We start from the raw sequence: 27,149 nt of genomic DNA on the forward strand, positions 1-27,149 counted from the left end.
ACGAACCCGGTTCCCCAGATAACGAGTCTGCTGCTCTTAACCACTACACTACACCATAATAGTGCTCTATGCTAATCATATTTAGGAGACACTTAAGAGTCTAACAAAAGAACAAGGGGACTGATTTAGTTTCAGAAAGGGAACCCGCTTCACCTAACCTACAGGGGTTTTTTGTTCATTTGTTTATGTATGTATCATAAGTATACATATTCCACGTATATAACAAAGTCCTCTGAGCATGTCCTATGAACCTAATGAAAATAAATTCCAAAATCACTCGCCATGGTGAACTGGTGTCATTAGCCACTGGGTGGAGCAGACTAGATCTGTCTAGAACTTCATGTAACAGAAGAGTGTTTAGCATAGGTACAGTACTGGGTGTATGTATAAACAATGGAAATCACATGTTTGCCACTGCATAAGTTGTTGACTGGTTCTTTGACAATGTGATTCATGTGTATAACTTTTATATGGTACCAGAAGTTAAATATTTAAACATCCATCTGGGCAATATTCGAAAACATTAGCCCAACCTTATGTGCTTAATTTTATAATTTCAAGATGTGGAAGGAAAAATTCAGCTGAACAATTTAAATTTAATTCATAGGGTTCCCCCCCTTCTTTTTTGTAAATTTTAAACTCTCCATAGGGACAGATTGCTTATTAACTCCACCCTAAGGCTACAGATTGTGCAACATAATTGCCTCCATGATCTCACCTTCTGTCATTCTTTACTACTTAACTGCATAACTGGACTGAAAAGTAACTGGCTGTACTTTTTTTTAAGTTTGAAAAAGCAGCTTAGTCAGTTTATATATTTGCCCCTGCATATGTGTTCTGGGGTTTTGTTGTTAGCAAAACACACACCCTCAAATTGTGTACAGTGAAATAAATGTCATGTGCAGGTAATGTAACCTAACTCCCAGTTGTCAGAAAAAAATCAAATTCAAGAGAGTGTTTGAGCTGAGGCACTTTGAAAAGCACTCCCATCTAAAATACTGCTTTCTCTTCCTAGGTCAGAAAATGTAAAATTATACATGGGAGCTAAACACTTGAGGGTCCACTGCTTCTTATGCTAAGATTTTTCCTTATTCCTGGTTGGCAACTACTTTTCAACAGGGTCTGTACTTGAACTGAGCAAGGACTGGAGGGCCAAAAACGTTAGCACACACTCCAACTCATGCACAAGCTGCATCGCAGACAAACAACATTTTAATCCTTTCTTCCCCTAGAATGAATATCGGCAGGGGCTTTGATGGTACTCTCCTGTTACACGTTACAGGAATCAGTAGGAGGAATTCAGACTGTGTTTCCCCATCATCACCATCTCTGCCTTATAGCATGAAATCATGTTGTCTTACCCGCTGATGCATTTTGCGCTCTTTCAGTTCCTTCTCTGTGGGATTGTTGCCAGCAATGACTGTGAAGGCACCTTTATTACTGATGTGACCATCTCTGTTTCGTTTCGTCTGAGAAATGCACGTTTTGTCCAGGCTCTCCAGAGCTGTCCCGCGCATTGGTAGCTCTGTGAAAACATCTTCCTCCTCCTCCTCCTCTTGATCTTCTGGCAAAGAAGCTTCTATGTTTGTCACCTGGCCAATCTGAATTTTGGAGTTAATCCTGTGCCGTGAAGATCTTAAATGTGAACATGTGCAAGAATTTAACCTGTGTATTAATTGAATGGTTTCAGGAGCTCTGCCCAGTTTCTTGTCAGAGTTTGGTCTAGGAAGAAACTGGGAAGGGGGCTGGGCTGGATTGTCTGTGGCTTTGTAATTTGAGGAATATAATAATTCTCCATCCAGCTGGTTTTCCTCAGGCTCTCCATCAACATACAGCTGGCCAATAACTTTGGTAAGTTCCAAGGATATTTCACTGTATGTCAAGTGAGACATAAATGAAGGTCTTGGAGCTGTTTCCAGAAAACGACAATGGATCTCCCCTTCTATTTCTTCTTTTATCTCCTCTGAAGTCTCAAGTGGTTTGTCAGTTTTAGCAGACCTAAAGCAAGACATCACCTCCTCCTGATCGAATGGCTGCACTTCTGTTCCATCAAGTTTAATCCATCAGAGAAGGCCAAACTCCATTTCATTGCTAGACATCTTGTGAAACATTCCTTATGCAGTGAAGTCTTTCATTTATTTATTGGGAGCTACATTCTTTTAGTTACCTGGAGAAGCGCGGACATTATCCAAGACTCCTTTGTTCCTGAAATTCAAAATACTACATTAGAAATGTTACTGCATGTAAACTCAATCTTAAGATTCAAACCTTCAGGCTTCTTGGTAGACTTTGACCTTGTCATTTGTCCCCCACCAAAAAAGAGAGAAAAGAAATGATAAACAAAGACATGTATGCTGTGATTCTTCATAAGAACAGAATGTTGTTTAGAACACAGAATTCATCTTCCTGAGAATCTTGGGCTCTTGGGCAGTGCCCTATGAAGTGTTAGGTTGTATATACATCATACATATTTAAAGCACATGGCTTCCCAAAGAATCCTGGGAACTGTAATTCGTTAAGGGTGATGGGAATTGTAGGTCTGTAAAGGATAAACCACAGTTCCCATGATTCTTTGTAGAAGTCATGTGCTTTAAATGCACGGTGAGTATGTAGCCGTAGACGGATGGGTGGCTGAATAAAGATGGCGCTAGATAATGGTTGGCTGAACACGAAACATCTACAGGTTCCCCCTCCTCTTTTTACATGTGCAGCTACAGAGATGTCATGATTTGTTAAACCACAGTTTCCCTCTGATATCAGAACCAAGAAACTGCGCATTACATGCTTCTTACAAACCAGTATTAGAAACCACAGTATTACCCAGGTTTATTGCAATCCAAGTTTGTAGGAAGTGATTAAACCATAGTTTCCTAGACTGAGCATACTGGGGAAACTGGCTGAATAAGCCAGGAGGTTTCTGCAATCAGGCACATGAGAAGGGAAGGGTTTGCTGGAGGAGGGAGTTCTTAAGCTCATTGCTTGTCCCTGGTGCACCAAACCATAGTTTGTTGGACTGGGACTGGCCACTATGCTGTAAACCGTGTTTGCAACAGAAAGCACAATATAGGGCCAGTTAAGTGTCTTTGAATACCCTCATACACTCCTCAGGAACCTGACCTAGGATGGCTATTTCACAACCCACAAAGCATGCAATCTCACGTTTTCTTAACTAAGATAAGCTTAAAGCTTTCTTGAAAAAAGATCACAAAAAACTTGTTAAACCCAAAAAGCACAGTGAAGTTATCATTGTCTATAAAAAGATAATATGGGGAAATGAATTTGGGGTATAGACTTGTCTTCATTTTATTAAAATAATTCTCCCTGTGTAGTCATACTTAATTTAGGAAATATTTCTGACCTAGCAAGAAGATCATACAGAATCACACATTTCTGCAACTGGATGATTATGTGGCTGCACAAAAATACACAAACATTTATAAAAGCACCTAATTCCATACATTGAGAATGGCATAAATTGAGGAGTAGAGCCAGTGAAATGAGTTGGACTTACATTGATCTACAGTGACTATGACTAAGTCAAATAAAACCCCAAAGTATTTATTTTTAACCTAGCACTCATTTTCATATTATCCATTTGGTTTTTTTTTTTAAAGGAAAGCATATTTTGGGTGGTTTATTGCTTTATGGTATCTGTTAAGATAATTGTTCTGTAAACAGAATCAATGTGTATTGATCACCTGGTACACTTTCGTTGTCGTTTTGCCCTTAAAAGTAAGTACATCAAGGATTGTTATTTTTTTTACTGAACCTGCATGCTTGAAGCGAAAGTTAACTGCAAATTAACTTTTAACAAATAGAGCTTGCTAGTTTCCACTCATCATTTGATAGTTACTTTTGATTTCTTAAAAACATTTTTATTGCCCCTAAGAGAAATAAACATGTAGAGAGGAAAAACCCACAAACCAAGGGACTAGAAATAATGCATCTGTTATGGATAATTTTACCTGCTCTGTTCTGCAAGACAACCCCAAATTCAATTTTTTCCATGAGTGCAATAGTAGGTTTCAGCAGCTGAAAGATCTTCCAAATGTTGAGGCAGAACAGAAAAGGGGGTATGAACAGTTCCTTAACAAAAGGCATTTCAGTTTGCTTGCTATACAGGAACTCTGTCAACAGAAGTATGTGTGAAAATCCCTGAGGCTAGAAACAGCCTTCTGCAAGCACTGGCCAAGTTATTCTGAGAAAGAAGACAGAAAAGAAGGGGGAAAGGGATGGGAAGCAAGCATGCTTGAAAGGAACAAAAAAAATCACTTCTAAAAATATAATTGTGACCTGATTCTTCATACTGTCAGGCCATTGCACGACTCCTTTTATCACTTGAAGCACCTGGAGTCAGTTTTCACACTGAATGCATCATTAATGCGTTTCTGTCAGGTTTTGGACGAATGGCTCGAAAATTTCTTTTCATGCAGCATTTTTTACATTTACTTGAACCAGATAAGAAACTAATGCGGTGGAGGGTGGAGAGCACCCTTTCCCCCACAGACAAATAAAAATGGGAGCTGTGGACCTGTTTTTGGTATTGTTTTTGTGGTGCTGACATCATCCAAGAAGCTGTGGGTGGAAAAAGCATGCTGCCAGAATTGATTGTGGATATGATCGATAGATTATGCCCTTGAAATTGCACGGGCCTTGAAACTAGACTGTAGCAGCCTATAATTAATTAGGAGTTTATGCTGGAAAATCTGCTGATTGGAAGGAGCACCTTTAAATATTTCAGGGGGTCTATTGCTGATCCCTGGAGTCTCCTGGTTCTGCTGCTTTCCCCCCTCTAAGCATATTAAGCAGTAAGAAGAGAGAAGAGACTGGTTCAGCTAGAATTCTAGAGACCTAGGAAGCTGCCTTATACCAAGTCAAACCAGCAATCCATCTAGCTCAATGCTGTCAACACTGACTGGCAGCAGCTCTCCAGCCTGGTTTTCCAGTCCTACCTGGAGACGGCAGGAATTGAACCTATATGCAAAGCAGTTACTCAACCACTGAAGGGTGGCCCTTTCCCAATTCTCCGCTTGGCTTGCACTCTCCTTCTGGGTGGCAGTGCAGTTTGGGATCAGATAGAAAGAGGGCAAGTGACTGGGCAGTGGTGAGGTGGAGAGTGGGCCCATAAATGTCTCCCGGTGCAGGCATTTTGCTCAGTGGCTCCCCAAAATCTGGAGCCAGCATGAGACTTGTCTTTGTCTTTGCACAATGAAAGTCTTTACCCACATAAGACAAAAATTTTCCATGTACTTGCTCTTGTCCCCATTTTATGCTGCAATGAAAAAAGCAAAATAATTATTTTTTAAAAAAACTCCAACAACAACCGTCAGTTAAAGTAATAACTAGACCTGGCCTTTTTATGTTCTCTTCCATATTTTGTGATGTCACTTCTGTTCTGCGTTTGGGAGCTAGAACCCCCCCCCCCCCGGTATTGGCTCTGTGCCTAGAGAGAAGGTGGTTTTCCTGTCACACACAGGTGGACTGGCCTGCTCCTTTCACACTGACTGCAAATGGAAGGTAATACTGCAAGGTTATGAGCAGAGTTCAACGGAGAGCCACAGTAAGCCGCCTCTAGGCCATCAGTTCACTTCCTACCTTTACATATTCTTTAAATCCCCTTGCCAAAATAAATATGGGGCTCTTAAAGTCTTTCATTCTAGCCTCCTTTGTAGTTCCCCCTCCAAGCTGTTGTCTTTACTCTGCACCATATTTTGGTTAGTTTTAGGCAAGGCTTGCAAACAATGCCTTGTTGGTCTGGATGAAGTTGCTGGGTACAAGCTGTGCAATGTCCACTTTCAGGTCTTTAATCAGCAAACTGTTTTCACAGGTGAAAGCCTGCTCTGCACCAAACAACATCTAGCTTAGACCAAATGTGACAATTACAGATTTATCAGCCTTTGAGGCATATTTCATAATTAATGTCAATGAAGTGCAATACAGGAAAGAGAAATGCCCATCAGCCTAACGTCTTCAGTATTTTTCTCTCCCTTGACAGCGCCTTTAGTAACAGTTTCCAAGTGTGCCTTATCATACTGTTAAGAAAGATGATGCTTCTCATCCTTTTTGATGAAGCTACACTGTGCGCTGCATTCACAGAAGGGATATTCCTTATAGCTGACAAGTCATTAATCCAGTGTTGACAGCGAAGCAGGGCAAATTTAATTTATTCCTTGGAGATTTGAGAGTGACTAATCTCAGGTGCTGACCCCAAATGACAAGTGGCAAGAACCCAGTGGCAGTTTTCAATCTGTTAGCAAATATATATATATATTTAAAAAATCAATAACTGTATTTGGTTCTAGTTACAGGTGGGTAGCCGTGTTGATCTGCCATAGTCAAAACAAAATAAAAAATTCTTTCCAGTAGCACCTTAGAGACCAACTAAGTTTGTTCTTGGTATGAGCTTTCATGTGCATGCACACTTCTGAATTTGGCTGGGACAAATGTATATATTCTGTATTTGGCTGGGGTATGTTCAGGCTGCTCTGAGCAATTCTGATAGCCTGGATAGCACTTAGCACCTCTGAGCATGTACACAAAGTTGCACACCATCACTTGGCCCAGATGTGACCTAAAAGCAGGAACATGGAGTTGGTGTAAAGCAGCTCTGAAAAGGCAAATTCTGTGTAAGGGATCATTATGAAAAGGATTAAGGAAATAGCCACAGCCAATAATATCAGGGGTAGCCGACCCATGGCTTGCAAGCCATATTTGGTCCCTCAAAGGTTTTGGTTTTTGGTGGCCCCTCAAGACCTCTCTAGATTCCATGGAAGATGTGTACTAAGTTCTAGGAGCATAGCACTGTAAACACTGTAGGCACCTGAAGATGATATGGATCCCCAATTGTACATACAGACCATATACGTGGAATATTCTTTGGATGTAGGCACCATTCCCATCTTCCATTCAAATGGTGGAGGAGCAGGAACAGGAGACACATCTTCTTTCTGTCCATGATCCACATATGTAGTGAGCACATTCTGAAGGTGTGAGCAGGGCTATTGGATATCAAGGACCTAGTTTGTCCTATTTGCTTCTCTTACTACTTAGACTTATCCTGATGTTTGGTGTTTCTGTCTCCAGCAACAACGTTAAGAAGCCTGGCCTAGAGGCTTTGATCAGCCTCTGGACTGCAATGCAGGATAACAAAGCAATTCTTTGTTCATTTGAGTCAGAATGTTGCCAGGAGGCAACTGTAGTTCTGACCTCCACATGCAATCACTGATGATCCTATCCACGATGGCTATACTCTTCTTCCACAGCCAATAATAATAATAATAATAATAATAATAATAATAATAATAATTTATTATTTATACCCCGCCCATCTGGCTGGGCCTCCCCAGCCACTCTGGGCGGCTTCCAACACAATATTAAAATACAATAATTCATCAGATATTAAAAGCTTCCCTAAACAGGGCTGCCTTAAGATGTCTTCTAAAAGTCTGGTAGTAGTTGTTCTCTTTGACATCTGGTGGGAGGGCATTCCACAGGGTGGGTGCTACTACCGAGAAGGCCCTCTGTCTGGTTCCCTGTAGCTTGGCTTCTCGTAATGAGGGAACCGCCAGAAGGCCCTCGGTGCTGGACCTCAGTGTCCAGGTAGATCTATGGGGGGTGGAGGTAGTATGCTTCTGAATACTAGTTCCTGGAAATTGCAGGAGAGGAGAGTGCTGTTGTGCTCAGCTCCTGCTTGCGGGCTTCCCAGGGGCATCTGGTTCTGGTTGGCCACTGGGGGAACAGGATGCTAGCCTAGATGGGTCAAAGTCTTGATCCAGCAGGAGTTTGAGAATGGGGCATGTTATTGAAGGGCAGTTTGGGAATGGGGAGGAGGGAAAGTGCTGGCCTGTGAGGAGGGGTGCTTGGCTGTTTTGGTATAAGGAGGGATGGGGCCACATTTAGAAAACTCGACTCCTTGAACCTATTTAGGCCTAGGGAGAAGTGTTTGATTGAGTTGTATTGTGGGGGAATAGCAGAAAATAAAGAAAGGAATCCTAAAAATCCAGATGTGGATTCGTCATGTCTGGATTTTTAGGATTCCTTTTTTTAATTCTTGATGCAGTATCAAGAGGATTTGTTGGCTATTCTTCATGAAATGCTAGTCAGGGTGTGAGAGCAGATGGAACATGTTATTTTCAATGTGTAGGGTATCTAGCTTCTTCACCTCACAAATAGAAGGATTTTCATTTCACAAAAGCAGAGGTGCATTAATGGGAAGGGACTCTTCCTTTCAGCAAGCAACCATGCTGAATACAGCCCATAATGTTCCTGAATAGCAGACAATTTCTAGCAATTAATGGAAGAGCAGCACAAGATCTTTTCACCCCACGAAAGGAGAAACCTGGAAGGCCTAATGAAAGAAAATGTCTAAAATGATGTTTTGCATAATTTCAATTATATGCTAGACCTTTCACGTTTACAGTAAAGACCATAATCTCATAAACCAAATATTCATATGCAGAAAACCTTCCATTTAAATGAGCCGACTTGATGTACCTTGCATGAACACATTTGTTATAATAATTGGGAGCTAAACTCTAAAATCTTCACTCAGGCAAAATGACTATTAGGTAAGATTTCAATCTCTTTTTACGCCTTTTATGTGTCTGATTTAATAACTTGAATAATCTCTAATTTTGACCATTTGTTTCCACCAGCCTACTTCATGATTTCTTTTATCTCTATAAGTAGGTGAAGGTTAATCATGGAAAAAGAATATTAATTAACAGTAAACCTTGGAGATGATTTCTGATTGCATCAATATAGAGTATATGTAGTACCCAAATCAAGAAGTGGGTAAGTGGCTTATGCTGTCACTTGATGATTAAATGTCCGTTTCTCAGAGACCAAATTGAAGTTGAGGAGAGGCAGAATTAAAAATACTTTTGCTTTTGTTTTTAAAACAGTACAGTGGTATCTCTGGTTACAGACTTAATTCATTCTGGAGGTCCGTTCTTAACCTGAAACCGTTCTTAACCTGAGGTACCACTTTAGCTAATGGGGCTCCCGCTGCCACCGATGCGTGATTTCTGTTCTCATCATGAGGTAAAGTTCTTAACCCGAGGTACAACCTCTGGGTTAGCGGAGTCTGTAACCCAAAGTGTTTGTAATCCAAGGAAGGTGCGATTTGCAGCAAAGAAGTGGTGTGCTTAACCACTTTCCACACTTTCCATGTCTTGCTTCTTTTCAACTGCAGTACCAGGCAGACCCCCACCTCCCCCAGCCCATTTTATTTCTACCAAGCATCCCTGGTTGCAAAACAACCTCAGACACCTTGTAACACGCCTACTGGTGATAATCTCAGAATGATAGTGAATGATTATTTTTCTCCTGTACTTAAAGTTGCAGTTCCAATTCCAGAATAAAATTTTAAAAAATGAACTCTCATGTAATTCAGCCTTACCGTAGCCTAGTGATACACAAAAACCTGCTCTGTGGTTAGCCAGCATAAAGATGGTGAAGCATGCTAAAACAAGGGCCAACCCTGCTTTTTAACCCACCCTACCAGCTACTGATTTAAGCAATAGGCATGGGCCAACTCACGTGATAATTCCTCTATCCAGGACCAGATCTACAATGAGGCAGAGGCAGTTGCAGAGAGGCAGGGAGTGGACAAAGCTAGGAGTGCCATGTTAGAAATCTTTAACAGCCCGGGAGCCTTCTGCTATTAAAAGATCCCTACACTCTGTATTTGCACTGTTTAGTTTACCTGTTTAGTTAACCTTTTCCCAATCTCTCAGACAATCAGGTCTGAATTCTAATGCAAAATATTCATGCTAGAACCTGATTATAACCCTGAGCTAAAATCCCAAGTGGCATCAGTCTATGGTATCTGAAAGTATTTGCCAGAAACATGTCAGGACTCCGGCACAGTACAAATCGCCCCATAAATTCTGCACTTACACAACATTAATGACTTCATCGTAAAAGCATGTGTTAAGGATCAAGCAAGTGGAAACGCTCAGTAAATACACTGAATGTTTTACATTGTTACTGGTGGGTGTTCCTTCTGTCTGTTCAACAAGTGTCCCAGGATTAATGCAAGGGCAAGAAGTGTCAGGCAAATTATAACTCTGCAAGTTATTTACGGAACAGAAATTGCCACTCTCCAATTTCCATTCATGAAGTAATTCCATACCACAGAACTATCAGACCAAACTGGCAGAACTGCAGACGCTATTTCAAATTCCCTATTGTTCCATGACAAAGCATATACAGTGGTACCTTGGGTTACAGATGCTTCAGGTTACAGATGCTTCAGGTTACAGACTCCGCTAACCCGGGTTAAGAACTTTGCTTCAGGATGAGAACAGAAATCACGCGGGAGCGGCACAGCAGCAGCAGCAGGCCCCATTAACTAAAGTGGTACCTCAGGTTAAGAACAGTTACAGGTTAAGAACAGACCTCCAGAACGAATTAAGTTCTTAACCTGAGGTACCACTGTACAAGGCCCATATAAATGAGAGAAAATCCTTTTCCAGTTGCGTATATTCATTCAAATTGCCTGTTGTTTGTGAGCAATAAAGTAGCACAAAGCAGAAAATGTGCCGCACTAATTATATAGATGTTTTCCTTCTGATGGGTTTCTGAGGTCACCACATGCTCCAAAGCTCTTTCCCTGGCCATCATTTGTGCACTTAGCTTCACATGAACACCCAGAGAAGTGAAAGGGATTTGTCCCTGCAAATTTTTGTTTTGCTTGTAGGTTTCTCAGACACACCTGGTTGGCTGTGGTGGGAAATGGAATGTGGCCTGATCCAACAGAGTTCCTCTTACATTTTTAGGGAAAACAAATGTTCCTAAATATATATATTTTTTCAAATAAGCATGATGGATAATTGATTTCAGTGCACTGCACTGTTAACCTCAGTCCCTGACCCATTTTAGTCAGAAATATATCACCCATTGATTTCAATGGAACGCTTTCAGTCAATGGAATATAAGGGAACTCATTCCAAGCGAGCATGTATAGGAGAGGGATAGACTGTTACACATCCTCATGACATCAACCCTTTGAGCATTATCTTTGTACAATCCACATAGAGGCTGTGCAGACAAAACAGCTTGATGGGCTGACCCACGGGTTTTTAACTAGCTGGTTCATCATCAAATATCCTTTGATATCAGTCAACTACAGGTGCTTCATGGTAAATTGAATAATTTGGTAATGTATTTAAAGTAAGTGAAATGCTGCATTACGATAAATGAGAGATCTACTAATCCTGTTAGGGGCTAAAGGCAAGGAAAATATTCCTGTATAACTTCCATACGTACACAAGTTAGATTTGCTCACCCCAAATGCTGACTCCATTTTGTCAACTTTGACTAATGCTCTGTCTGTGACTAATTGCATCTTGCCCTACTTTTAAATCTAATTTCATCTACTCTCTGAGCCATTTCCAAAGCTCTAACAAAAGAGAGGAATGTTAATGAAACACAATAGTCTACAAATGTATAAATCTGCAATCATGTGTATATCCAATAATTTTACTGATGTATTTTAGATTTTATCATCTCGGTACATTGCCATCTGTAATAAAACGCATTATGGGGAGACGAAAGGGGTAGGGTTATACAGTACAAGGCTTTTATCTATGTTTTTATGTTCTTTATTCCAGTACAAAGCAAAATAATCATATCTGAGCCCCCAGCATAGCCCCTAGCGGAATTTTCAAATGGCTGATACTAATTATGAGCTGTTCAGTTTACATCTAAGCTGAAATAGGTTTCCTCCCAAAAATTCCCAGAGGAGAGCTGCCAGACCTTAAAGACTAAGGGTACAATCCAGCCCCTTGATCTGCTTGCTGGGTGGAGTTATGGTAGAGGCCAACCCATAGCAGTTCTGCCAGCCTTAGCCTTGGCTGGCACAGAGCCCTCCATTCCACCCACCCAATGTGCAGATGGGTGGAAGGAAGTATTGCTGGTAGGCTTTCCAGGAGTGGTAGCCTGCAGAAATCCCTCCAACAGGATGTTCCAGGGAGGGGCAGGGGCTGAGCCACCCCAGGATCCACTAGATTCCAAGCCAGCCCCGCAGCTTTCACTTGATGGCATCAGGCCCTATCCATGCTGATTGCTTTGCCAGCTGACATAGCCCAGATCAGGCTTTCCTTCTCACTTTCTACCCTGAACAGGATGAATGACGGCTATGCCACTCTGCCCAACCTTGCTGCTGTCTGGCCAGGGACTAGATCACTCTGGCCAGCTGCCCACAACACTCTTTTGACCTTTTTGTTGCAAAAAACTAGCACCCCTCTGGAAACTCTCAAAATTTTTTTTTGTCAATTTAAATGTGATTATATCCTCAGTAGGCTTTTAAGTTTAGATCCATCTGTACCATCATCTAGGTGGGGACAGGTTTCTGCCAAACAAACTGGGGAGCTGGGTTTGAGAATGGATGCTGTTAGGAATGGCTGCGTTGGAACTCATAAGTCTAAGCCAATTTTAGATGGCTCTTTGTGTGCACAGAGTATAACAACACAAGCCGAGCCCTGCTGGATCAGATCAAAGACCCATCTAGTCCAGCATCTTGTTTTCCCTTCGTGATTCGTAGCAAGTGGTATTCAGAAGCATACTGCCTCTGACACTGGAGACAGAACATAGCCAAATTGGCTAGTGCCATTGATAAGCTTATTCTCCATGAAGATGGCTAATCCTCTTTTAAAGTATCCAGGCTGGTGGCATCACTGCGTCTTGTGGCAGCGATTTCTGAAGAAGTGCTTTCCTTTATCTGTCCTGATCTTCCAACATTCGGCTTCATTGCATGGGTCTGGGATTCTACTATTATGCAAGGGTGATCCCCATTACTGCTTCCATGTTTGCAAAATTTACACCGTTTCTCTAGATTTCTGTCACTTGTTAAAAACAGAATTCTGGGGAAAACTGATTTTGTTTACTTAGGATGCACTATAATGGGTCATTAAAAAAAAAACCTGACAAGAAACCAGTGCGAAAGTTAATTTACAAAACACAAAGCCAGACAGCTGCTCTGATAACTCGTTTTCTGCCCTGTTCAGGGGCGCACTTAATTTTGAGTGTTATTGGGTGTTTAACCAAGCCTACGTCAGTGTAACAGCACACTCTGCCAGCTGTTAGAAATGTTTGGCGATGGTGCAAGTCTGATCTGGCAAGTCAACATGGGCAGCTGACGAGGATGAAAAATGACAGTTATGTGAAAAAGAGAATGATAACCATATGGCACCAGTATTATGCTAATACTTTAGATCTGAGGCATTATTTGGTTAGGCTTAATTTGAATGCTCCACATTTACAGACAATTTAATTATTGTGTAATTTTATACCCAATTAAGTTTTGATCTTCCATATTGTACTAACTGTAGGCTTTCCATTCAGCAGGAATGGATATCTGAACAAAGCTGGGTGAGCAATGAGCATATAGGCTTGCGGCCTGTCATTGCTATCGGTACACTATTCTGCATGCTTTATTTGCAGATTTTACTGTGTGGGCTATGTTTTTACACTGTTGAAGCTCAAAAAGAACTCTTTCACAGATGCTAGGTTCTTAGCCCCTCACTTTGAAGGAAGATTATACAATGGCTTTGCTAATATAGCTAAACACAGAACCATAGCAATTTGCCTCTTTGTGTCAATTACAGGTTGAATCCATGTGGTGTCCCCTCACTGGGGGAAGGCTTATTTGATCCAGTAGAACGGGGATTAAGGACTCAGCTACATTAGTTTTTTTATTTAAAGAGTTATAAATGCGTTATAACACAGTGACACCAAATGGCGCTGTAGAGTTCAATCCTTCAGCAACGTGATTTCCCATTAAGAGCTTTACAACGTGTTTTCCTGAAACTTTTTCTGACGTTTCTAGATCCAGCCCAGGCCAATCTTCAGTGATTCCTGCGCCTGTCCAATCTTCAGTGATTCCTGCACCTGTCCTTCACTCCCCTTCCTCTGTTTTAGTTTGTAAGCCCCTCAGGGCAGAGACCTGCCCTCTTATACTATGTAAAGCGCCGTGCACATTGATTCAACAACAAAAACACCACAAACTAATACAATAGCCATGGAGAGACAATGGCAGAATTAAGCACCATCTTTAAAAAACCTCAAAGCAAACCTCAAAATCTCAAAGCAAAGTAAAAACTGCGCGTAAGACTAACTCTTTATAAAAAGGGTTTCACTGTACAGTGGAAAGCTACAAGGTGGAAGCAAGGGCCAGGGGGAGCTTCCCTTTGGAGGGACTTCCAAAGGATCTCTCGACTCCAACCAAATGTACTGGGTCAATGGGACATACAACAGCGGCAGCCTTTGATGACCTTAATGAGCAGACAGACTCAAATGGGAGGATGTATTCCAGGCTATCCAGGTCCCAAAACATAAATGGATTTAAAGGTCAGCAGCAGTACTTTGAACTGGGCTCGGAAACGAATCAGCTGTTTTCAGCAAGGGAGTTGCATGCTTCAGATAAGCAGTGCCAGTTAACAACTTGGCTGCAGCATTCTGGACCAATTAAAGTTCCCAGACATTTTTCAAAGGCACCCATACATACAACACATTCCAGAAATCTAGACATGATATAAGTAATTAGTGATGTTCCACCTCTGTATTTGACTGCAGGCATTTATTATCCTTAGATAGGGCAGGTAAAATCTAGTCAGTGTCCCTAGTTTTTAAGTTGAATTGGGCCACATTACATTTTTTAATTTTATTTCATGACATGAAGGTTTAGGTGCAGCTTTCTTTCCTCAGGTGCATGGCTGTGCAAATGAACTCCCCTAAGAATTCTGGGGCGTTTCCTCCTTTCTGTCTCTATCCCAAAGGGGTTCATCCCTAATATTCCATCGTGTAATAATCCTCCCAAAGCAAAGCCCTTATCTCTGCAGTACTGAAGGATGATATCACTGCTAGGAGTTCAGCTGTCTAGGCAGCCAGTGCATTCCTTCCTGGTATCCTCCGGGATGAAAAGTCAAGTGTGTGTGTGTGTGTGTGTGTGTGTGTTGATGTGGGGGAGGCATAGCCTTGGTTACAACACCTGTCAGCATGGCGATAGCATGATGCATTTTTCAATGTCCTAACCTGTAGAGGCAAGGAAGACCGAGAGCAGCCCAGGAGACAGATTGCCGCAGGGGTGTCAGGAGCTGCTGGGACGAAAAAGGAGCAGCTATGTCCACTCCAAACACATTGGGTAAGCTGCCAAATATTTTAAAAATCACTCCATCTGGCAGAAAGCCACAGTATTTCGGCTGTAGCGTGGGATGTTCTAAAGCCCTTTAGCTTTGACATCTCAGTTTGCTGCTGCCATTGTTGGCTTTCAGATGAACATGAGATGCTGTATCTTCCCAGGGGTGGGGAAACTTCCCCAGCCCAAGGCTGAAGGCTGAGCAACCTTCTGAGGGGAAGATGCCAGAGGCAAAAGCAAACAGAAACGCAAATGTGGGATTTATTTATTTATCACATTTAAAGAGCACCTTAATCTTCCAAGAATCCTGAGGTGGTGTACATCAGTGCCGGGTTACCAAATAGGCAGAGTAGGCATTGGCCTAAGGTCCCCACGCCTTTTAGGGGCCCTGCAACAATGGATTGTGTAATAAAATTGGTTTATTAAAATGGTTGGTTGGTAAGATCAAAAACGTATTGTGAGGGCCCGCCCCATGATTTTGACGGTTAGAATCCTCCACAGGGTTTAATTTGGCACCTGTGTACATGGTGTCATCCTCACAACAATCCTGTGAGGTAGGTTAGGCTAAGAGATGGTGAGTGGCTCAAGGTCATCCAGTGATCTTTATGGCTGAGTGGGGATTCAAACCCTGGTCTCCCAGGTCCTGGTCCAACACTAACCAATACGCCACAATGGCTCATTTGCCAGTAGGCTATTTTCTTCACACTTACATACCGCTCTCTAGCCTCCATCCAGGAAAACCAGAAGCTTGATCAGCATTCAAGAACACACTCCAGCCAGACAAAAACACTTGAGGGTGTTAAGCAAGGCTGGTGAGGGGTATGGGTGTGTATCCTGGGGGGAGAGTCCTGAGAGGCCTACATTTAGCCCTGTTGGTCTGAGGTTCCCTACCCCAGCTAAGCATGATGCTAGATGGACACACCTGGACCTTTCCTACTGTCCTGCTGCCCTTCCTTGTAGCATGTCATAGAAATGAAATGATAGTGGTTCCTCAAGCAGACATTCCCACCTCAGCTTCGCAAGTGGGGATACAGAACCTATGACTCTTCAGATGTTATGGAACTCTGAGGCAAGGGAGGGGAGCCAAGGAACCATGTCTCCTGGGAGAGGGGAAATGTAGAGAATTGAGGTGTGAATTCTGGAATGGCTGAATTCCCTAACCCTAAACTATCACGGCTTTTCCCTTTTAGTCACAGCTGCACTTTACACAAATGCATATGCTAATAGAATGACACTTGGAGATTGAAGGGGAGGATGGACAAACAAGCTGTGAGGACAAGCAGCAGCCTGGAGCCCAGGACCTGGCGAAGTAGGACAAGCTGGTTTGTCCTACTTTCTGGCTACAAGGCAAGGAAGGGCTGGGGACATAGCCCATTGGACTGCAAATCATGGACTTGAGAAGAAGTGGGGGAAAGCTAGGTGTGGAACACATTAGAGTGGGAAGGACAGTGGCAGAGCAACTACTTTCTAATCTATGCAGAAAGTCTCAGCTTCAGGTGTAAGAAGAACAGCTGCCAATCAGTGTGGGCAATATAAAGCTAGATGGGCCAGTGATTCGACTCAGTATATAGCGACTCCCTATGTTCCTGTACACTGTAAGTGAAGTGGGGTCGCTTTTCTTCCTGTAGATAGGAGAGAACCTTCACACTGGATGCTCTCAGATTACCAACAGATGCTGGACCATTCCGAAGGACCTGTTTATTGATTTATTTTCACAAAGTTTGCATGGAGGTTATATGGTGTCCACTGTTCATTGAGCATGCATTCCTATTTGTTATACAAAGGTTATACAATGTTGCATCAAATGATTTTTGGCTCACACTCTCCAGTGAATTTCCTGTCACTTTCCTTACAGTAAAAAGCTGCTTAGGGTGGGTTGTGTGTGTGTGTGCAGATTTTTTGTGCAGGACTGCAAGACAACCAAATTCACTTAATTGCACATCCTAAATTTGCCAGTATATGATTGAATCTTATCCAGATATGGGTGAGTGAAAGCAGCCACTATGTTACAGGAAAGGACAGGCAAATAAATGCTCAGTAACTTTCCCATTCAACGGCTGACATCACTTCACAATGTCCATAGACTTTAGCTGTTTGCACTCTTCCACTGACTCTCCACCCAGTGGACTTCCACTGCTGGTTTGGGAGGTGGTATGCACACAGTGTTAGCCACAATCCACATCTATCCTGTTGTTTCTTATGAAATAATACATTTTGATGGGCTTTCCCCCAAACCGGCTTCACTCCAAATTGAGAAAAACAACAACACAGCTGCTAATTTAAGTGGTTACAGCAATAGATTCCAGGTAATTATGACTGGATTAAAATTCCAAATGTAACCATCATACTAATCAACTTGTGTTCTGCTTTTGTATTCAGGAAGACCATCTTCTTGATCAGATTGGAAGACAAAGATTGCTCTGATCTTTCTTTGCTGCAGTATGCATCAGCATGTTTCAACTTGCTCTTTCAATCCAATTATCAATTAGAACAACTGACGAGTAGTGTGAATGCTGTGCTAATGGCTGCAATGTTATTTATAAACAGTTAAAGGCAGAGAAGTGCCATTTGAATTCCAGCTTGAGCTATATGCAGACCCAGAGGTCCCTAATGCACAATTTGTGGGCTGCAAAATAGAGGCCATTATTCTTAGGCTGCTGTTTGATTTGTCATGACAGAAGGAAATAGTATTCTGCCAAGTGTTCTCCATGACTGGTTAATTTAAATGGCATCTTAAATCCTACAGAGATGCAAGAGGATTTGATATTGTTCTCTTTTACATGTGTTCAGTGGCAGCAGGTATGCTTGGCATTGCATAGGATATTCAATTGCTTTAGTTTGCTGTGACCATCCTGCAGTCCAGGCTAGCACAAAGAGAAATGATTTTTTACTTATTTAATGGAGATTCTTTTTTTTTTAAAGTTTTTTTATTGCTTTTATTAATTACATCAACAAATTCACATAATAATAAAGATAATTCCATGACTTATTACAAACAATTGTGTATTCAAACATTTTCTTTGTATATCCCTATACTCTGCCGAGTATTGTGACTTCCCTCCCTTCCATCCCTGGGTTTCAGTCTTCTCATCATTCTCTCGCTTTAATTATTGTCCATTCACCATATGTACATTCTTAATTTGTTCTTATCTACATCTGTTATCAAATATTCTCACATTGCAAGTATTTTGTTGAAACCTGTTGGTGTTATCATTTTATTACCAGACTTTTAAAGATACTCAATAAATTTACTCCAGTCTGTTGTGACCTTTTGATCCCTCTGGTTTCTTATCCTTCCTGTTAATCTAGCCAATTCCAAATATTCTATTAATTTATTCCGCCAATCTTCAATTGTAGGTAGGTCCGGCATTTTCCATTTTTGGGCCAGCAAAATTCTTGCCGCCGTGGTAGCATAAAGAAATATCTTTTGGTCATTCTTTATGATGTCACTTCCCATTAATCCTAGTAAAAAGGCTTCAGGTATTTTGTGAAAAGTGTATTGCAACATCTTTTTTAGCTCATTGTATATTGCTTCCCAATATTGCTTTACTTTCTCGCACCCCCACCACATATGGAAAAAGTCCCCATCTTTCATCTTACACTTCCAACATTTCTTATTTCCTGTTCTATACATTTTGGCTAATTTGGTTGGGGTTATGTACCAGCGGTATAACATTTTCATCAGATTCTCTTTTAATACTGTACATGCCGTGAATTTAATGGTATGATTCCATAATTTCTGCCATCTATCATACTGAATATTATACCCCAAATCAACCGCCCATTTTATCATGGCCTCTTTCACAAGTTCATCCTTTGTGTACCACTCTAATAAGTAGTCATACATCTTGGTCAGCAATTTCCCTTTCCCTTCCACAATCTCCATTTGAAATTTAGATTTGCTTTTTTCGAAACCGCCTTTTCTTTTATCCTCCTTAAATATTTCATTCACTTGATGGTATTGTATCCATCCAGTCATTTTATCCATTACGGCCTCATAAGGTTTTAACTTCCATCCTTTATCTGAATCTACCAATAAGTCTTCATATGTAATCCAGACCTCTGCCATATTCACTTTTTTCACCGTCAGGATCTCTGTTGGGGATAACCATTTTGGCGTCTTCCTTTCTGATAAGTTTTTGTATCTTTCCCAGACTTCGTACGAGGATTTTTTAAATACATGTGTTAGGAATTCTTTGTGAACTTTAACTTTTTCCCTCCACAAATATGCATGCCACCCAAACCTGTTGTTAAACCCTTCTAGGTCCAATATGTCTGTATTTTTCAGCAAGATCCATTCTCTCAACCATATTAGACATGAGGCTTCGTAATATATTTTCAGGTCTGGTAGCCCAAAGCCTCCTCTTTCTCTCCTATCTACTAATATTTTTTGTTTTATCCTAGGCCGTTTTCCTTGCCATATAAATGTGGATAGTGTTTTTTGCCATTCTTTGAAAATTTTTGTGCCTTTAATTACTGGTATCATTTGGAAAAAAAACAATAGTCTGGGTAACACACTCATTTTGATAGCTGAAATTCTTCCCCAAAATGACAAATTCAATCTTCCCCACACCTCAATATCTTTTTTAATTTCTTTCCAAGTTGGTAAGTAATTGTTGTTAAATAAATTTATATTTTTCGCTGTTAAATTAATACCGAGATATTTTATCTGTTTAACCACTGACAGCCCAATTTTTTTTTCTAGCTCCTCACTTTCAGTTCTGTTCATATTTTTAACCAGCATTTTTGTCTTTCTTTTGTTCAATTTAAATCCTGCCAATTCTCCAAATTCCTCTATTTTTTCCAACATTTCTATAATGCTCTCTTGAGGTTCCTCTAATGTAATTACCAGGTCATCAGCAAATGCTTTAATTTTAAATTCTTTCTTTCCCACCTTGATACCTTTAATTGAGTCGGTATCTCTTATTTTGTTTGCTAATACTTCTAGAACCATGATAAACAGAAGTGGTGAAAGTGGGCACCCCTGCCTGGTGCCCTTTGTAATATTAAATGTCTTTGATAGTACATTGTTGATGATTAGTTTTGCTTTTTGCTCACTATATATTGCGCTAATTCCTCTCAGAAAGTTCCCTCTGATTTCCATCTTCTCCAAAGTCTTCTCCATGAACATCCACGACACGTTGTCAAATGCCTTTTCGGCATCTATGAAGATTAGCGCAGCTTTTTTATTTATTTTCATTTCTAAATACTCGATTATATCTACTATGGTTCTGATGTTTTCTTTCATTTGTCGGCCCGGTAGGAAACCTGTTTGGTCTTTATGTATTACTTTGTTTACCACTGTTTTTAATCTATTGGCCAAGATATTTGTAAAGAGCTTATAGTCTAAATTTAACAGAGAAATTGGGCGGTAGTTTTTGACATCAAATAAGTCCGTATCTTGTTTTGAGATCAATGTAATATATGCTTCTTTCCAAGAATTTGGAATTTGTCCTTTCCTTAGTATGTTATTCATAACTTCTAATAATGTTGGGCTTAACTGGGCTGTCAAGTCTTTATAATACCTTGCCGTCAGTCCATCTGGACCCGGGGCTTTCCCTATTTTTAAATCTTGGATTGCCTGCTGTAACTCTGAGGATGAAATTGGTGTATTCAAAAATTCTTGATCTTCCTTTGTAATCTTCTTCACATTCTGATTATTTATGTATATATTCATCTTTTCCTCCTCCTCTTGCCCTTTTTGATATAAGCCAGAATAATAATTTAAAAATGCTTCTTCTATATCTTTTCTTTTTTCTGTTATTTTATCATCTTTCCTGATTTTATTTATTGTATTTTGTCTCTGTCTCTTTTTTAACTGCCACGCTAGCAGTTTGCCTGTTTTGTTAGCATATTCAAAAATTTTTTGTTTGTTCCATTTCATCTTCCATTCAATTTCTTGGGTCACTAACATTGAATATTGCGTTTGTAATATTTTGATGCTTTGTTTTAGCTCTCTATCTTCAGGGTTATTATTTAGCTGTTTTTCTTTTTCTAATAACGTTTTCTCTATTTCCTCTTTTTTCTTTTCTCTTTCCTTCTTTTTTATGTTATTTTGCAAGATCAAGAAGCCCCTTAGGACTGCTTTACTTGCATCCCACACTATGTTTATATCTGTTCCTTTATCCAAATTCAGTTCAAAATATTCTTTTAATGATTTTCTTGTTTTTTCCACTATTTCCTGATCATTGAATAGACTTTCATTCATCCTCCATCTTGTTTGCACTCTCTCTCCTTTAATTTCCAGATATATCGGGTTGTGGTCAGATAATGTTCTTGGAAGAATTTCAACTTTGTTCACCCTATCAGCTATCTCTTGAGATGTCCATATATAATCTATTCTCCCCGAGCTTCGATTTGGCTCTGAATAGTGTGTAAATTGTTTTGTGATTGGGTGTTTGTGTCTCCAGGTATCTACAAGTTCTAAATTATCTCTTAATGCAAAGAATGTTTTAGGTAATTTTCCTTTTGCCGAGTTCCCTTTCCTTGCCGACCTGTCTATCGTTGGATTTACCACTCCATTCAGATCTCCCATTATGATTATCCTCTGATCCATATATTCGAATAATATTTCTTCTAATGTTCTAAAAAACTCTGTCTTTTTACCATTTGGGGCATAAATCCCCACTATTAACAATTTTTCGCCTTGAAATGTCATCTGTGTAATTATTACTCTTACTCTTCATCTTTAAAAATCAATTTTGGTTCGAATTTTTCCTTGATATAAATTATCACACCTCGCTTTTTTGTGGCATCTGCAGCTATAAATTCTACTCCTAATTTCTTATTTATTAAAAAAAAATTGTGTTTTTTTGCGACGTGTGTCTCTTGTAAACAAATGACATCTAACTTTTGTTTCATCAAAACATGTTGTACTTTATTTCTCTTCCTTTTATTGTTTAAGCCATTTATGTTCCATGATTGTATTCTCAAGGTCATGTTCTAGTCAATTTTAAAACAGGTTCGATCAAGTTACTGTATCCTTTTCTTCTCCTTTTCTCCCTATCATTCTGTAATTTCTTTCTGTATTGCCTCTTCCTCTTCTTCTCCTTCTTCTCCCTCTCCTCCTCTTCGTCCTCTTCTTCTCCTTCTTCTCTTCTATCTATCTCTCCTCCTGATGCCTCTTCTGCTTCTCCCTTTTTCTTCTTTCCTTCCAGTCCCAGTTCTTTTGGGTAGCGTCTGGTAAATTTCTTTAATTCTTGGGCACTTCCAATTCTGTATCTTTTGTTTTTGAAATAAAATGATATTCCTTCCGGAAACTCCCAACGAAATTGTATTCCTTTACTGTTTAAGATTCCTGTTAGCTGGCGATAAGGATCTCTCTTTTGAAGAAATCTTGTAGGGATTTCTTTGTACACTAAAATTTCCCTTCCTCCAATTATCAATTTTTGTGTATGGCTAACTCTCAGTATTTCATTTCTTATATCCATCGAGTTAAATATTACTAAGCAATCTCCTGGGAGTTTCTTCGCTCTTGCTTTGGCTGATTTGACACTGATTCTGAAGGCATTCATAATGGAGTAATCTATATCTTCCTCCTTCCTGTCTAGCCATTTTGCCAGCTCTTTTATTAATCTATCTCTGATGTTTTCATTTGGTTCCACTGGTATTCCTCTGAATTTTATGTTTAATTGTTTTTGTCTTAGTTCGAGAAGTGCTATCTTGTCTAAGATGTCTTCTTGGATCTTGTTTAGGTCTGCTACTTCATCTCTCACTTTTTCTGTTTCTTTCTTGGCTTGTTTGATTTCTTTGTTTACTTTCTTGACAGAATCTTCAATTGTTTTTGACTTCACTGAGAGTTCTTTTATTTGGCCTGATAATTCTCCTACTACTTTCTCTATTTTCTGATCAATTGCCTCCTTTAGATCCCCTATCTTATTTTCTATATTTTGTTCACTCTGCCTTAATTCTTTTTTTATTTCTGAAAGCAACCCTTCCCACTCTTTGCTTTCCTCCTGTCTAGAGGCTCTTCTTTCTGCTGGAGTGACATTCCCCTTTACTCCTTTCATTTTATTTGTTCTAAAATAATTCAATACTTTGTCTATTACTTGAAGCCCCAGTTTGTTACTATAGCACTTCAAATTTCTGAACTTCAAGTATTGCAATTATTTCTATGCCCTCTAGATGTCACTCTCCTACACACTAGATACAGTCTAGGATATACTCAGTCCATTAACTCAGCCACTTTCACTTTCGTTTCCTTTGTCTTTGTCTTTGTTCTCCTCTCAGCTTCAGTCCTTCTGATTATTTTATATCTTTCCCAGTCCAGTCCTTATTCCTCTTTCTCCTCACATCAGTTGAATTCAGTCGATCTTCTCTGTCCTCCACGTTGGCTTCGTACATGCAAAGGGAAAGAAAAATACCAAAGGGAAGCCCTCCCCCTCCCCCACTCCAAAAATTGAGAAAAAAGATAAAAAAAGGCAAAAAAGGTTCTCAATTATGGTGAGAGGGAGCTTCAAGTTTCCCCCTGGAGCAGATACTTCAGATCTATTAAAAAAGTTACAAAGTTTCCTTTGACGTTTCGCTGAGAGAGAGTAAGTTCAAAGATCCAGCGCAAGCCCAAACTCCACCACGCCGATCGTGACAAGGCAAAATCAGCTCCTTCTCCTCTTTCTCTCCAGACCAGGCAAATCCCGTTAGAAAAACGATACAAAAAGGAAGAAAAACGAGGGGGAAACGGGAAGAAAAGGGTCAGCTCGGGGATCCTCAAAACACGATCCCGTAATGGACAGCCTTATTATAAGCTGCCCCCAAACGTATATCTCCTTCGGATATCGCCCGATTGACTCAGTCTCTTAGGCAATGTAACAGAATGGCGGTATTATGCCTTATTCTTTCCCCAGATCTTTCTTTTACAGCTTTTTCCCTTTTTTTAAGTCCAGTCCCAAAGGGAGCATAGGGTCCTCTTTTTTACCCTCCGATGTTTTAATTTATTTCAGGACTTGCCTCTCCTCCCCCGACTAGATGTGAGTGGGGGGGTGAAAAATAGAGTCTTACTCACACTCTACAGGAACGTTTCGTTTCGTTCGTCTTGCAACGACCCGCTGAGCGCCATTTTCACACCAGAGCTGGAGGGGGTTCCTTTTTCCGCCTTGCTTGCTCACTTCGATCCCCTTTCCCCTTGGATGTTTCGGGGTCTCTTTTCTCGGGGAACGTACTTATTTCCCTGGAGGCAGGCTGCTTCCCATCGGATGCCTGAGACTTCGCGTCTCCGCGGGGTGCGATTTCCCCCTTAGCGCCCTAGACACACTCTCCCTTCCGAGAGGCTCCTCTTCTTCTTTTTCCTGGAGCCCCTACCAGTTGAGGGTCCTATGAGGCGCCGCTGGGTATCTGAGCTTCAAGGTAGCCCCCCTTGAAGCGCTGGGAGCCGCATAGCCTTTACGGATTCCCCCTCCCCCCACGGGACGCTCGGAAGCCCAGAAGGGTTTTCCGCGCATCCAGCGATGTCCGCAGCTCTACCGGAAGTCTAGTTATTTAATGGAGATTCCTTTTATATCCCACCCTTCCTCCAGATCGGAGTACAGGACATCTTGCAACAGCAATGTGCAATACAAAACGAAATTGTGCATTCATTGTAAAAATTGCAGCACTTGAGTGTCTACTGTAACTAGCACCATCATCATGGCAAATAAATATGTGTTCACCTATCATCCATGAATAGCTAATGCGGAAGATTTCCATTTCATTTCACTGCGAGTTCCATAAACAGGGCACTACCACTAAGAATGCTCTGTCTTTGCCCATCACACTAACCAGTGAAACCATGAGCAACAACTCTCCAGAAGATCTTAAGGCTCTTAGGAGAGGCATCATCTTGGGTCCAGATAGTTTAGCATACAGAGAGGTCCCTAATGGTCAATACAGTCAGTGGACACAAGTTGTAGTCCAACAACATCTGGAGGGCCATAGATTCCCCATCCCTGCTATAACCCAGGGGCAACCCAGTTGGATGGGTGTGGTACAAGTACAGTAATAAATTAACAACAGCAATTCTTCATTATTTGCATCTCTTTTCCCTCCCCCTTTTTTCTTGCTAGTGTAGTTTTTGATGAATTCTGACTATCTAAATGGATTCCTATAAGTTATGTAAACATAGCCTATTCTTCAAACAATTCACCTTTTTCAGTAATTCAAAGAATATGTGTGGTTCAGGATACAAACTAGCATTTCTCTCTCTACTCCCATTGTTCTTGTGTTGAGCAAGGTCTGAAGTGAGATTCCTTACACATTTGGAAGGATGTGCAGAGAATCTTCCTTCCAACCAGGAAGTCAATGCAGGCTTCTAACGTCTTCAGCTAAAGTGTGAATAATTTGGCCTTCAAGCATGAAGAGACCAAGAAAAAGAGTTTCACACAATTTACAAAGAACAGGGTTAAGGGAAAACATTCATTACAGACAGCATAGACATAGGTTTTTAGTATTGGATATGAGAAAATGAACAGTATAAATGAATATAAGGAAAGCACTCATTTATCTCACTTACAGGCCAGCGGCCCAGTAATTATTATCTAAAAGAAAAACCAATATACATCATGATGGTTAGAACCTCAGACAGGCCCAAAATATAGCACTCAAGATTGCATTATATTCTATTAAGAGAATGCTTCGCCCATCTGAGATTCTAACCCACGTGGTTTGTATGTAATTTTGTTTGTTTGTTTGTTTGTTTGTTTCAGATAATAATTAGTGGGCCTCTGAAGAAGACTAAATGTCAAAACGCAGGACTTTAGGAACACTTTTTAAAAATCCATGGTGGCCTCTAAGTGAAATAAATAAGTGCATTCCATATATGTATGCTCATTTTTAATTTTCATTTTATCTTGTGGAATATTAAAAATCCGGGTTTATAGTTAATGTGCTTTACCTTAACTGTTTTAAAGCGTGAAGGTCAGGAGTGAGCAAGCAACGGTGGCCATCTTGCATCCCTGTGTTTCCGCCACATCTAATCCCCCCCCTTTGAATGCCTGAACAGGGCCTTTGTGTCACTTAACTAATCATATATTATTCCCCTATTTATAAACCTCAGGAGGCAAAACAGGACTTGCCAACCCTGCCCACCATCCATACATATCCTGTCTCTGTCTTTCAATTTCTTATGAAATGACTGTGTTTTGATGTGCCTTGCCCAAAACCAGCTTCAATCCAAACTGAGAAAAAGAATGACCTGGTTGCATTTTAAGCCAGAAATGTGTACATGGCCTAAGTCGACAACCAAGGGGTGGTGATAGAGGAGGAGGTGTTGAATAGCAACCATGGAAGGTGGCATGATCTCATACCCTCCAATATTTCTCCGGTGAAAATAGTGACATCTCATTCCATAATAATGATAATTTTTACTATTTATACCCCACGCGGGTGGCGCTGTGGGTTAAACCACAGAGCCTAGGACTTGCTGATCAGAAGGTTAGCGGTTTGAATCCCCACAATGGGGTGAGCTCCTGTTGCTCGGTCCCAGCTCCTGCCCACCTAGCAGTTTGAAAACATGTCAAAAGTGCAGGTAGATAAATAGGTACCGCTCCAGCGGGAAGGTAAACGGTGTTTCCGTGCGCTGCTCTGGTTTGCCAGAAGTGGCTTTGTCATGCTGGCCACATGACCCAGAAGCTGTATGCCGGCTCCCTCGGCCAATAAAGTGAGATGAGCGCCGCAACCCCAGAGTCGGACACGACTGGACCTAATGGTCAGGGGTCCCTTGACCTTTACCTTTACCCCACACATCTTACTGGGTTGCCACAGCCACTCTGGGCAGCTTCCCAGATAATAAAACTTTAAACATTGGGAAAAAACCTACCCTATACAGGATTGCCTTCAGACGGCTTGGGGGGTATATAACTCCATACACTCCAACGAAAATAGGGACATCCTAAGGAACAGTGGGACATTCTGAGATTTAATCAGAAAACGAGACGGCTTCTCTAAATCAGTGACATCCCTGGAAAAAAGGGAAACTTGGAGAGTCTGTGATCTTTACTGAGGTAACATGTACCGGTACTCCGGTACTCTCTCTAGCTGT

At 40.8% G+C, this 27,149-nt stretch overlaps 1 protein-coding gene across 2 annotated transcripts in view; it reads right to left on the reverse strand.

The window, feature by feature from the left end:
* Positions 1-1,203: 1,203 nt before the first annotated feature.
* The window catches only part of LOC117045442, a 28,277-nt gene continuing 2,331 nt past the window's right edge, over positions 1,204-27,149 (reverse strand). Inside the window, exons 1-2 of one of the 2 annotated variants that reach the window (XM_033146492.1) lie at positions 3,966-4,165; positions 1,204-2,205 (exon numbers count right to left, since the gene is read on the reverse strand). In XM_033146492.1, the coding sequence (XP_033002383.1) occupies positions 1,335-2,012 (678 nt within the window). In that variant the 5' untranslated portion in view covers positions 2,013-2,205; positions 3,966-4,165 and the 3' untranslated portion in view covers positions 1,204-1,334. Of the gene's footprint in view, positions 2,206-3,965; positions 4,166-27,149 lie in introns of those variants that run through there. The other variant, XM_033146493.1, reaches the window with a different exon arrangement.

This window comes from Lacerta agilis, chromosome 4, assembly GCF_009819535.1.
Source record: "Lacerta agilis isolate rLacAgi1 chromosome 4, rLacAgi1.pri, whole genome shotgun sequence".
In the NCBI taxonomy this organism is placed as follows: domain Eukaryota; kingdom Metazoa; phylum Chordata; class Lepidosauria; order Squamata; family Lacertidae; genus Lacerta; species Lacerta agilis.